General features: G+C 35.9%; 1 protein-coding gene across 7 annotated transcripts in view; it reads left to right on the plus strand.

Annotated features, from left to right (window-relative positions):
* Positions 1–14,289, plus strand: part of NAALADL2 (N-acetylated alpha-linked acidic dipeptidase like 2) — a 1,407,963-nt gene that overhangs the window by 844,575 nt on the left and 549,099 nt on the right. For all 7 annotated transcript variants that reach the window (XM_074298220.1, XM_074298221.1, XM_074298223.1 and 4 more), the window contains one exon: positions 9,312–9,585. In XM_074298220.1, coding sequence (XP_074154321.1) covers positions 9,312–9,585 — 274 coding nt within the window. The remainder of the gene's footprint in view (positions 1–9,311; positions 9,586–14,289) is intronic.

Genomic DNA, 14,289 nt, shown 5'->3' on the forward strand with positions numbered 1-14,289 from the left:
CTCCCTCTCCCTCTCTCCTCTCTCCTCTCTCTCTCTCTCTCTCCTTCTCTCTCCTCTCTCTCTCTCCCTCTCTCTCTCTACTCTCTCTCTCTCTCATCTCTCTCTCTCTCTCTCTCTCTCTCTCTCTCCTCTCTCTCTCCTCTCTCTCTCTCCCTCTCTCTCATCTCCTCTCTCTTCTCCTCTCTCTCTCTCTTCATCTCTCTCTTCTCTCTCTCTCTCTCTCTCTCTACTCTCTCTCTCTCTTTAGCACTTTACCTTTTCCACTCTTATTACAACAATATTGATTTCTAGGAAGCGGCCATCTGACCCAATTGATTCAGTACAGTAAATGAATGGACTGGATTAGCAGATGGTCATCTAATACTTTATGCAAATAGCTATGTAATGAAGTATGATTGATAAAGCAGATACCTCTCCTGAGTACTGTTGGGTTTTTATTGTTGTTGTTGTTTTGTTTTGTTTTTGTGACCACCAAGGCAAGTGGTCTTGGTTAGGAATTGTATTGCATCCCAACTCCAGTAGGGACTTAGTTAAATCTTATCTGTTTCTGAGAACAATGGAAGTATTCCTACGATACCAGCATGATTAGTCAATGCGACAAAACAAACATAATACAAAAGGAATAGCAATTGTGGTGTTGCTTCCCTCAAGTTTTAAAACTTCCTTGCTTATATAAATGAAAATGCCATCTAGCATAAGTTTTAATATTCTGTAACAAAATTAAGATAAATGTACACCTTGAACAGTCATACCAATAGAGAGAAAATCCTATGAACTAGACCTATGATTTCATTGACATGAGGAATTCCCACTGAAGAAATTTCCTTTCCTTATGCAGGTCAATACATGCTGGGCAACTTAGGATCTCAGAGAGTTTCCTGGGACTGAGAAAATAGGTTACTTCCCCAGGGTTGTACATCTAGTATGTAAATAAGACTGGTGGACTTGAATACAGATTATCCTGACTCCAAAGCTAGGCCTCTGTCCAGTATACAATTCTGCTTCTTTGAACACAAACAAATGTTCTGATTATTGCCAAAAAAAAAAAAAAAAAAAAAAAAAAGCATCCATAAATCAATTGTTAAGGAGCAAATCAGTGTGACCAATTTCAGAGACTAGTTAGCATGATGGAAAGATCACTAGATTATATAACATTTAAAATGTTTAAAGGACATAGTTTCTAGGTGATTTAATCATTTTATTAATTAGACTAATAAGTTATTATTTAATTATTATTTATTTTGTATGAATTATTAATTAATTTATTTATTAATAAAAGAGGTTAATGCAATCGTAAATGCCAAAGACCTTTCATGGCTGTTCATATGCCCTTGGCAGAGCAGACTTTCCTGAGGAGAGCAATCAGCTCTGATTGGTTAACAATTAATGAGAGAATGCATATTGTAGAACTCTGGTTAACACTTAATGAGAGAATGCATATTGTAGTAAGATGCAGGCTATGTTAAAATGAAGGACTTAAGGTACACGGCACTGAGTCCCCAAGTCTTGGTCATCAATTCTCATATCATCTGTCTGGATAAAGGGAGAATAAATATTTTCCCAGACTTGTCTGAGTAAACATAATGAGTAGAAATTTACCCTTTTACCTAAATTTGGAATTTCTTTTACTGACTTTGATTAAGTTTTAGACATCCCAGTTGGGTAAGTCTTTGAGGAAGATTCCCCATACTAGTTGATTTCTGGATGAGAAAGTAGAAAAGGGGATAAACCTTGGTCCTGATTCAATAAGTGATACAAAAAAAAAAATAAGAAGAAGAATCATTTCTCTCACTTGAGAGCAGAATTTTAGGTCCAGCCCTGCTTCTAATAAGGTTCCCCTTGCTCAAGTATCCTATATACATATTTGTTCTTTTGTTTTGTGGCACTTCCCTGTGAGAGGAGTGGGGTAGGAAAAGAGCCAAGGAATGTTTTCTTTTTCTCTTATTTTCTTTCTAATAAGTTTGCTTATCCTGGCATACAGTGGAAATGAGTCCATTTCAACATAGCCTTATTGAAATGGAATGTGTTTCTTTCAATTATTTAGTCTATTAATGTATTCAACACCTGTGGGAACAGTGGATCATCGAGTAAGGACCGTGTTAATCAGAAGACTTTGTATGTTTCGGCACTATCCAAGTTTATGTCATTGCATTAGAGGGCAGAGCAGATAAAATTGAAGACTTGTAATGTAGTACTGATTGGATTAACTTGTCCATTTTGTGCAGCTTGCTTGAAGACTTATTTTAGATAAATTAAGAAGATTAAATCTGAAGGGTGACCTTTGACAATTATTCTTTCAGGGAATGAGGTGGGGGTGGGGCGAAGGACTGGGTGCTCTGATGCTGCTAACAATATATTTAGTATTCTCGTGCAGAAATTCTACTCTCTATTTCTTTCCCTGAAACCTCATTAGCCTCCCCAGCCATGATATAGTTTTTATTTTACTAAATCACAATTTTTCCCTCAAGAATATGTTCTTAAGTGTTTCATCCTAGTGATGTCTGATAACACTTTTTTATTTTTAAGTCAATGTGCCCACTGTGGAACAGATTTTCTTTACTGTTAACAGGAGATGAAACTACACAAGTTTAGAAAAAGTGATGGCTTGCCATTGGGTCTCTGTGCTCATTCTTTCTTTTGAACATAATCTAGGATAAGGTGGTTTTCAAAAATAATTTTCTGTATTTTTGGACTTGGGCTATTGCTTGGTTGATCTGCCTCCTAGAAACAGGTGAGAAATAAGGACCTCAAATCCTAATCAAGAGGGGCAGCTAGGTGGTGCAGTGGATAGAGCACCAGCCCTGAATTCAGGAGGACCCGAGTTCAAATTTGATCTCAGACACTTCCTAGCTATGTGACCCTGGGCAAGTCACTTAACCCCAGCCTCAGGGGAAAAAAAATCCTAATCAAGAAGTAATTGTTGTGACATCCACTAGGCTTCACTTAACTGGAGGAAGGTGCCTGATGATCCTTCAACACTCATTTATTAATTACTATTAATTAGATTATTATGCCTATTCTTTCAAGACCACATGCTCATTAGAAAGTGAGTCCTTTGTGAATAAGAACTATCATCTTTCTTCCATTTCCCAAGTATTAACCTAGTGCCTTGCATAGAGCAGGTGCTAGATATTTACTTGTAGACTAAAAGCAGGGCTCTGAGTTTGTAAAGACAGATAAAATCTAGTCCCTGCCTTTAAAGAGTTTGTAATCTGTCAAGTAATTAATCTCACTGTTTAAAAAAAGTCAGAGTTTTGCATTATAATTGAAAATTCCTCCTCCAGTAAAATTTTTATTTTAAGCTCTTCCTTATTTCTCTCTTAGATGGACAAATGTGTCCATGAGTTATCCTTGAAGATGGTTATTTAATGATGTGCTAAGAGGTTTTTCCTCTGAGTTAAAACAAAGCAAACTGGAACCTTAACATGGCTTTCCCAAAGATCTTTTAAATTCTCTCATTATTATAATTATTTTAATGGACTTAGATCATATAACTTCCCCACCTTCTGTCAACTGATCACAAAGTTTGCCAACCAGAAAGAGAGACGAAGTTATTAGTAATTTTTAAAATATCTATCAAGAAAGAAAAATAAATGGTTCTCTATTCCACTGATCACTAAAGGCGGTACTATATGTATGATTCTATTTAATTCTGGAATTAATTTTAATGAAAAGGCACTAGAGGTATAATTTCTTCTCCAAAATGAAATGTATGAATATAAACGTCACTAAAGCCTCAGTTTCCTTTTCTGTAAAAATGAACACAGTAAAGATTACAGTACCTATCTTGAAGACGTATTGTGGGGATCAGGTAAAATAATATACGAAAAGAACTTTATAAGTTTTCAAGCACAATTTCAGTGTTAAGATTTCAATGAACAGTCCTACTTTAATTTTCTTTATTTGAAACCAGATAAAAGAGAGGGAAAAAATAAATTCAAGAATTTATTCCTCAAACCTTTTCTTTTATCATACATTTGTAACAATTGATTCGTATACAAAATCTCAGGTCGGGAATACCTTTCAAAGAAAAGTTTCTGACTTTATGAAGTGGAAGAAAAATTTTTGTCCATGGGTGGTTGCTCTCTCCCTCTCTCTCTCTCCTTTGCCTTCTTCTTGTTTGGAAGTAGATGTGATTTTTTTGTTTTTCTTTCTGCCCTCCTTTATTTTGGGTACCAGATCAGAATCATTTTGGAAAGTCCTTTTGTTTATTGACAGTCTAAGAATTGAGGAGTCTCTAGTTGGACAATAGGCTCAGCTCTGGGTGATTGGAGAGCATCTCATACAAAGTTGTTGATGTCCATGTAAGTGGTTTCTTACCTGCTTGCTTTGTTTCTCTGTGCATCCAACAAAGGTGAAGAGTATATTCAAATGTTACAATGTGCCATATGTTTTCCTTGTCAGAATTGGTCTTTGCTCACTTTCTTTAGCATTTTTATCTTTTCCTCTTTCTTTGATTCCATACTATTGTGACTTCCAGTAACCAGTCATCTGAACCGATTGATTTCAATATAGTATATAAAATGGACTCGATTAGCAGATGGTCATCTAATGTTTTATGCAAATAGCTATGTAATGAAGTATGATTTGATAAAGCAGATTTCTCTCCTGGGGACTTCTTCCTTCCTTCTCTTGAAATATCTATATGCATATATAAATGCATGCATTTCTCATACCAATACAGGCAAATATATAATCTCCAGTGGGCGTGTAGCAAAAATGTCCTCGTAACTGTATTCTGTTTCCTCCACTAGTCATTTAGAGTACACACTTGGCAGTCACCTCAGTGCTAGGAAGACTCCATGCATCGCTTCCTCCAGCCCTGACATCAGTGATGCTCTATGGCTCATCCAGTAGCAGGTGTTGAACAGCGATATAAACAGCATTTTGTCTACCAAAGCCAAAACTATACTGTTTCCAGTCTCTGTTGGCCAATGGAACACTGATGCCAAAGTCACTTCCCAAGTCAGGTATCAGCCATGACAATTCATTATGCTGTCTGCCAAACCACTGGCCCATTGAAACCCTTATTTTAAATATGAAGGCAGAGTAAACATTTCTGTCAAGCAAATAACTTGTGATTTTAGGTGACACATTCTTTCTGGCCTTGAAGATTTCTCTGTGTTTGATAAATCGAGGGCAGAGATGAAAATGCAGCTAATTCTCTAACATCAGCCTTGTTTTTAACATATTGACATGTCTGGTTGTACAGACTTTGGAATATAGCAGAATAAAAGCAGCCCCTTTCTCCATTACACAGTCCCTTTGAGAAAGAGGCAAAAGGAGAAGGAAAGAAAGAAGGAGGGAGGGGGAAGGGAGTAGGAGATGAGGAGGAGAGACAGACAGACATAGACAGAGAGAGATACACTCAGAGATTCAGAGACAGAGAGAAAGAGATGGATTCAGAGAGACAGACAGAGACAACTCATTTAAAAAAAGAATATGAAGAAACAAGAATATTGAGGGGATAAGCAACAGAAGAATGAACAATTCTTGCAAGAAGAATTAATTGAAAGGATTTTGAAGGTTTAGTCTAGGAAAAAGAACTCAGAAGAGAACTAATATCATGTGTTCATGTATTTGTGGGAATGACATGTGGCTTTTTCTGCTTAGTGTTGAAGTACATGATAGAAATAATGGGAGAGAGAGGAAAGATGTTAATGATTGTGGCTTAAATGAGAGAAAACCTCCTAAAAGTAAAAAGTCCTAAAAATAGGACTTGTCCAAAAATTGACCAAAATATCAGGGAGACTTTGCTCTTCTTAATAAACTCTTCGAACAAAGACTAGATAACCACTTGTTGAGGATATTAGGGAGATGGTTCTTGTTCAGATTAGCCTACTGGCCGCCGAGGCCCCTTTGGTTTTGAATTTCTCTGATTTTGTGATCCCACTTGGCTCAACCTGATTTCTCCCTCCTCAGTTGTCAGTAGGGAACAACACGGTACAATGGCATGAATATTGTCACTGTGATTAGAGGAACTAAGTTTAAACCCTGTCTCTGATGTTTACTGCCTTTCTGACTTTGAAGGAGTCACTTCATTTGCCTTAGAATTCATTTGCCAAGAATTAGTTTCCTTATCTATAAGATGAGAAGATGATTTCTGTCCTCAATGAAAGATTTTATGAACTGACCAAATCTCTTATTTGAAAAAGTCAGGAGAGACAACAGAATAAGTATGAGATTGACAAAGACAGAGAGAAACAGAGACAGAAAAACAGAAGTGACAGAGAAATGAGAGACAAACTGAGAAAGACACAAACAGAAGAGACAGAGACACAGAAGAGACAGGCAGAGACTTAAAAAGAGACAAAAAGAAGAAATAGAGACAGAGATAGAGCAACAGAGAAAAGAGGCAGACATGCTTTCTCTCATACCTATTTATATATATACATATATGCTAGAAATAGATCTTTTAACACATGGAGCAACTGCTCTAGATTTACTCTTCCCATGCCTCAAGACTAGCAGATTGGATCCCCAGTTTTTGCCTGGATTAATCTTCACCTCTGGATACTGAGAGTCAATTGGGTTTTTTTGTTGTTTTGTTTTGTTGTTTTGTTTTTGTTTTGTGTGTGTGTGTGTGTGTGTGTGTGTGTCGTGTGTGGTGTGTGGTGTGTGTCGTGTGCTGTAGATCCAAGGTCATTCTGGGGGCACTGCTCCAAATTGGACTTGGCTCTAGCTATCTCAGGAATGTATTAGAGGTTTCTAAAACTCTAGTGAATTATTTGAATTTTCAAAATTCAAAAGTCTGTCTTCTGGTCCATTCTATCTCTAATATTCTATCAGGAACAAATCAAATACAAGGACAGAAAAAAAAAAAAACTTGTGCTATATATTCTTGTCAGTCCAGGTTGAGTGAGCAGACACCTGGTGCTACCTCCTTGTCTCTCCTTCCAGAGCTTCGTATTCTTATCTCGATCACGCAGGAGAAGACAAAGATTGATTCAGTCAGTTAGTACCTTTTTCTGGCCACTCTCTTCTTCCTCAGGAACTAATCAAAAGGGTTTTCTCTACCATTGAGCAAACAGGTAGTAGTAGTTCCAGGTATCTGATGTAGGTAGAAAGCCAGATTCCTCTTTTCTCTAACATCATGCACATCCAAAAACAGGCTCTCCCAGCCCCTATCCTCTCCTCTATCTTATGTGGGCTGTTGGCAGGTCCATTCTCAGACTAGACTTTGCTTAGCCAGCAGCTGCCATTTACATAGGACTTTGTGATTTTCGTGGATTATATATTTGTTCCTCACAAAAACCATTTAAGGTAGTTACTCTGACTATCCTAATTCTACAGATGAGAAATAAAAACATGGTAATGTTGGGGATGTAGCACTAGTCTCAGAATCGAGAAGACCTGGATTCAAGTGCTCCCTTAGAAACATACTGGTTGTATCCCTAGGTAAGTCAGTAGTAGTTTTACAGAGAAGGTATCAACCTTCACTTCAGAAGAAATTCCTCATTGAAAGCTCCCTAAATGAAAGCTCAATCTCCTCTAAAGATAAAGAAATTGCAGCTGATGATAATTAACTTTCCTAGAATCACACAGAAAATCAGTGTTAAAGATAAAATTTGGAGTCAGGACTTCCTAATTCTGGATCTTATGTTCTGGGATGTCATTTACTTGTTCCTCCAGACTCAGGGGTTCTCCAACTATGACCCACTGAGGACGTTTATGCGGCCCGCCGGGTTATGGCAAATGGGCTGAGGGGTGGAGACAGAGTGTGAGGTTTTGTTTTTACTATAGTCCAGCCCTCCAACACTCTGAGGGACAGTGAACTGGCCCCTATTTTAAAAGTTTGAGGACCACTGCTCCAGAGCATACAGTATGACTCACATGCATTAGATGGAATGGTGACTAAATCAATTAAATAATAGGATAGGGAAGAAACAAATAGGGCCAGAATATTGTTTTGCAGAATAAAAAAAAATACAAAATTTTAAAAATAAATATGATATAAACAAACAGAACCATGTAGGACATGCTTTTCTGGGTGAATGGAATAATCATGACTATACATGAGTCAAAACTATGGCAACTCCTGGGCAATGACCCTTGAAGGAATCTTATGGATCATGCTGGTTATCTGTATAACCTAAACTCCATGAACCTACTATCTTTGTAGCTTCTGTACCTGGAACATTATAGGCAATTAATAAATGTTTATGGTTTTATAGATCATTTGCTTCAACTACAGTAAACAATCTTTTTCCCACTGCAAGTACTCTGCTATTAGGTGCTTTAATAAGTAGAGTGCTTGAACACACACAACTGGGTTTCAGAGTGGAGAAGAGCAGGATGGTGGAGGCTAAGGGATTTGATACCAATAGCAATAACAAATTAAGAGAATGACTTTTTGTCATAAAAACCCCTGGCAGAGTGCCACCCTGCACCATTTCATTTGAGCTCAGGCCTTGTATTATGATAGGATGATATTTAATAAGCATGCATGTCTAGTGGTGTTCTAGCGATAATTCAGAAAACATTTCATGAACTCAGTAGGGTTTTAAAATCTAAATAGTCAACAGTATTGCAGATATCAGCCCAGGAAAAATAACAGACAGATGCAACAATTAAAGAAAGTACAGGAATTAACCATCTTAGTTCTGAGGCATTCAATAGAATTAGTCACAGTACCATTATTTATTCACATGTATTAAAAGTGGCCATGTTCACGGTCTGACAGAAGGTCATGTTTGGTTTTACCAAATGGGATGATGCATGGGTAATGATAAATTAAAATATTGGGGTTCAATCCTGACTCTACCATTTAACTCTCTTTGTGGTATTCTATGAGTCTTAACTTAACTCTCCTACTTTCATCTTCCTCATATGCAAAAAGGAAGGTGAGAGACCAGAGGCCTTAGAAGACTCCTTCTAGCTCTCAATGCATGATCCTAAGTGCATTGTAAAATTTGAAGCATTATGTGAATATCAAATATTAAGATTGAAATACCATATTCTGGGAGACCTGAGAAGTCTTTCGCAACTTCATTTAACAGATAAGGAAACTGAGACCCAAATATTAAGTTTACTACTCATGTATTCAGTAGCAGAGCCTGGATTTGAAAAAAGTATTGTCCTTTTATATATTTTCTTACATATTTTCATAATTGAAAAGTAGCTTTATATAGTAGTGTTCTGGTCACTTTAAAGAATAATTGAACCTCTAAATATTTGTTGTGCTCCTTTACAACCTGATGGACAATTTTGAGGCATCTCAAAAGACAGAACAATTGTCAATATTTCATTGGATTAAGGAAGTTAATAATTGCTTCTCTCTCTTTCTCTCTTTTTTTCTCTCTTTCTCTCAGGCATTTGATACAATTAACTAAAAGTGGAGATGACACAGAATTTTCAGAGAAGCTCAAAGCTCAGTGGACTTCTCATGGCCTAGAAGAGGTACAGCTTTTCAATTACTCTGTCCTGCTTAGCTTGCCGGGCTCTTCTCCAAGTATGGTGACACTGAACAACAGCAGCCAATGCTTTTATCCTAATGGCCAGCCATGTGACCAAGAACCCAGCAAGGATCCCAGCCAAGGACCGCTGTACTCATATGCTGCCTACTCTGCCAGAGGAACTCTCGAGGTAATATGACCATTTGTCTCTGTCATTTACGGTGAAATGGAATTAGAAAACACCAGCTTTCATCTAAATTGAACTCTCTGGCAAGATGTGAGTGGTGGAAATGTCTGTTATAAGCTCAGAGACTGGAGGGAAGGGAAAGACTTGCAATTCTGGACCCTCCAATCAACCTTCTTGTTGACATGTTTTGAAAGTGAAGATACATAATGAGAATTTAATACTATTGTGGGGTATGATTACTTCCTTCTATTCCTTCCAACCAGTTCTGTTGGTGAAAGAAAAACACTTTTTCACACCTTGCTTCTTAATTATTGAAACAGAAAGAAGTCATTAAGGATTCACTGTATTCTAGACTCTGAGCTAAGTATTATGTATGGAAAGGTCAAAATGAAACTATCCCTTCCCTCAAAAAGCATACACTTGATTGAGAAAACATTAATGAATTGATAAAAATAGGAAGAACATTAGAAGGTAATCTTCTGAGACTGTTTTCACAGGGGAAAAAAATGTGGTAGAAAATGAATTGAGTGGGTTGGATAATTATTTTTAAAATAACATTATCATGGATTTTTTTCAAAGGGAAATTAACTAAAGAGAAATATTCTGAGTTCCTTGATTTCCTATTTATATACTATATAGCCTGAGAATACAGTTTTTAAAAGAATATTTAAATCTTAGCCGTAAAAGATGTGAAACAAGCGAAATGTCTTCCTTAAATAGCCGAAAAAAAATGTAAATACACTCCTTGAATAATGTTCTTGAATAAGTGTGTGACTTCTGGATGAAAACTAGCTTAGAATTCTACCTTAAATGCAAATTTTGAACAGGTCTTTATCCTACTCTCTACCCTTTTCTCTATTGATCTGACCACACATTTTAGTTCAGTCCTTAATCCCTCTTACCTAGATGATTGCAATAGCCTCCTAAGTAATATTCTTGCTTCCCTTCTTTAACCACTCCAATCTAATTTCACATAGTGCCTAAAGTACACAGCTCCTAATGTGGAATCCCTATATTTGAAATGCTTTCCTAATCTCTAATTCCATTTAAGATGCATCCTAGATAGTGTCCCCTGGATGAGATCTTTCCTCATTTACCCATTTGTTAATTTTCTCCTCACTCCTAAAATGATTTTTCATTCATATGTGTTTGTATATTTATCTGTAAATTTACTATATCTATATCTATCATCTACCTATATATATATATATGAAAATGTTGTATCTAAAACAAAACTGGATTGTTCTACATACACTTTATAGATAAAAACATCCAACTGGATTTCATATATATATTTGTGTGGGTGTTTATATATGTATATAATATATATATATATTTTTACACGTATATATATATATATATACATATATATATATATATTTGTGGTTATATCTATATGTATTCATGTGTATATGTTCAGTTATATATAGAAATATTCAGATACAGTCATATATGTGTATATGCTCTCTCTATATGTGTGTATACACACACATGCACACACACACATATATAAAACGTATGTGCATGTACTTGTGTGTGTCCCAAAAGTCTCTTAGTGAAGCTTTAAGCTACTTTCATCTGCCCTGAAACTTTTGGGATGTTCCATATTTTTTTATTTCTAAATTTGTGTGTAAATTGTATTCCTCAAGAGAATGTGAATACTTTGAAGAACATTTTTTTTTGGTTGATCATGGTTTGATACCCCATGGTTTTGCTACAATTATAATAAATATTTAATAATAGTTGCCTTAATAAATACTTGCCAAGGGAAATGGGTGAACTGATGTTACCACATCTGGAATGCCTATATGTTTTCAGCTCTAGGAGTCACATTTTAAGAAGGATGTTGATAAACTAGGAAATGGAAGAGGGTAACTAGAGTAGGACATAGCCTGAAGAGTTGTTGAAGAAAGCAAGCATGCTTAGGCTGAAAAGAAAAGATTTATGTGGCACATGATGGCCATTGTCAAGTATCTGATGGACTGTCATTTACTGGGTAGATCCTGATTTTTTTTCTGTTTAGCCCCAGAGAGAATTATGAGGAATAATGGCTTCTAGTAGCAAAGGGGCAGTTCAGTTTTATGTCAGGGCAAAAGGCTTTTAAATGGCTTTCTTGAGAGAAGAAGGGGCGAATTACCCCACCAGAGGTCTTCTCACTGGTTAGATACTTTGCAGAGAGTTTAACATGCTCGTGTATGAATTGCACTGGCTAGCTTCTGAGTAACTTCCAACTTCATATGATAAAAATTAATTTTTTTACAATTAGCAGTTCCCGTTTTCTTCTCTAATCTTCTCTTGATCTTCATGTGGACAAAAGGAAAATATGTGGGTTGGTAGTAAAGCGTGTGCCTCATAGCTTTTTGAACAAACTTAATGAAAATGTTGATTTTTTAAATGGATTTCAGTACCAGAAGTGTTTTTAATAGATTCCCACCTCTGTTTGATTTCCCCTGCGTTCCCCACCTCCTTTCCTCTACTGTATCTGTATCTGTATCGATATCTATCATCTATACACATATATATGAAACTATATCTAAAACATCGATGTAGATATAAACATACAACTGGATTTCATATGTGTGTATGTTCTCTATTTACTATATCACATAGCTTCCCATGATTTTTTCTAAAAAGAACATAATAATAAATTTTACTTTTTGACAAAAACTAGAAAGATTATTTGTTCTGGCATGGGTCAGAATGAAAACTCAAAAATGCATTGTTTTTCAGATGGAAATTCAGAAGCTATGAGGGAATTTTGTCTTGATAGTATTATATAGGGAAAACACCTAGGCTAGAAATTGACTTATAACAATATGATTGACTATGATTACACAAAACAAAACAAAAACAAATTACCAAAAATTCAAGCAATCCCCCCCCAAACAAAACAAAAACCTAAGCTGCCTCAAGAAATAACAGATAACAGGCCTGGTACTTTGCCTTGGTCACACTACAGTGAAGTATTGTGTTCCTTTCTGGATACGACATCTTAAGAAATATTTGGCAAACTTCCCCTCCTTCAAAGTTGAAATGGATGATCTTTGAAGTTAATGCCAAGTCTGAAAATCTATGATCTCATTCTTTCTCCTTTAATTCAATCCCTTGAGAATAAAGTGAGGGAGGACAGGTATGTCATTTCTAGTTTTGGATGTGATAAAAAGAGCTGTTAAGTGATTTCTACAAATCTATACCATTGATTTGTATTAATAGACTCAGGAGTAGAACTCTGCCTAAAGCAAAGGGATCATTCACCATGTCTACCATATTCCCAATTATGATCTGAATAAGATTAAAATGTAAATGGAAAATTTTTTCAAGATAAATAAAAAATACAGTACAACATAGGTAATGTTAATATGTGGTTTTCAACATGTGCCTGCCAAGATCCTTATGTATAATTTCTTGTTTCTATTTATAACACTGCTTTTAACCAGATTGTACCTCCATGTCAGCATATTTTAATTATTTAGTTGCCATTTTAATCTACTTGATACATATGGATATACTATAGAAAAATAAAAGGAATATTAGATTTGAAGACATGAAATCATTAAAATTTCAGCTCTGCCATTTAGTACCTAAATGACCTTAAGAAAATGAATCTAATTCTCCAGGCATTGGTATTTTCATAGCAAAAAAAAAAAGGGGGGGGGAGAAAGGGATTCTAGAAGACATCTAAGTTTTCTTATAGCTCTAAATCTATGGATATAATGAGATGTAGATAGAAAGAAAAAGGAAAAAATTAAAAAGACAGCACTTATCAAGTATATGATAATATAAAATAGTAATAATTGTTATGTCCCGGTGCTTTTCTAAACTTTAGAGATATAAAAATAAGCAAATAAAAGCAATCTCTGCTTTTAGGGAGTTTAGATTCTAAAGAAAAAGGACAATAAATTCAAAGGAATTGTAGGAGAAAGAGGAGATGGTCTGAGTGGAGCTATCTTGGTGTAAAGACAGCCAGAAAGTTCTATGGAGACTTGGATTCTGAGAGATAAGACCAAAACTGACCTATAATAGTCCAAGAGCAGTTACAGTTACAAGGATCAATTCCAATTTTTCACTAGGGGTAAAGGTGGAGATAATGACCTGAGTGGAGATGGCATGGCATGAAGGTCAATGGGAAGTGATGATCAATTTGAATGGGTAAATAAAAGAGAAATGTTTTCTCTAACATTAAGGTTTCAGTTGGTAGTGTTAAAATAGGGAGAGCATAAATGCTTTATTTCCTCATCTTTGAAGCTGTCAGTTGGCTGTTAATTTTAATAAGGTGACAGTTTTTTTTCTGATTATGGTTCCTGGAATCTTTGAGGCCACATTGCCCGAATCTAAGATTTTTACAGAATAAACTTTGTTCTGTGATAATATCTAAAGATATCTTTGAAATTCCATGTTCACTGCTCAACCGACACACCTTTTTTTTCTTTCCTGCTGTACAGGTTCGTACTTGCTTTCAGCCAAAGGAATCCTAGCAGGCGTCTTAAAACTAATGAAAAGTTAATAAAATATTGAATGTGCATGCACAAGGTTGAAGGCATGGCCCTACAAATTTTTGTTCTCTTCATGGCTCCTTTCTCCTTTCTCTCCCATCTCCTTCCCATTTCTTGCATATAATGCCAATTTTTTGAGGTTGTTGAAAAATTAGTCATCCTTTGCCCCCTGACAGATCAGTACTATAGGACATCTAAGCAGTCACCTTTCATT

The sequence above is a fragment of the Sminthopsis crassicaudata genome, chromosome 3 (genome assembly GCF_048593235.1).
Source record: "Sminthopsis crassicaudata isolate SCR6 chromosome 3, ASM4859323v1, whole genome shotgun sequence".
In the NCBI taxonomy this organism is placed as follows: Eukaryota; Metazoa; Chordata; class Mammalia; order Dasyuromorphia; family Dasyuridae; genus Sminthopsis; species Sminthopsis crassicaudata.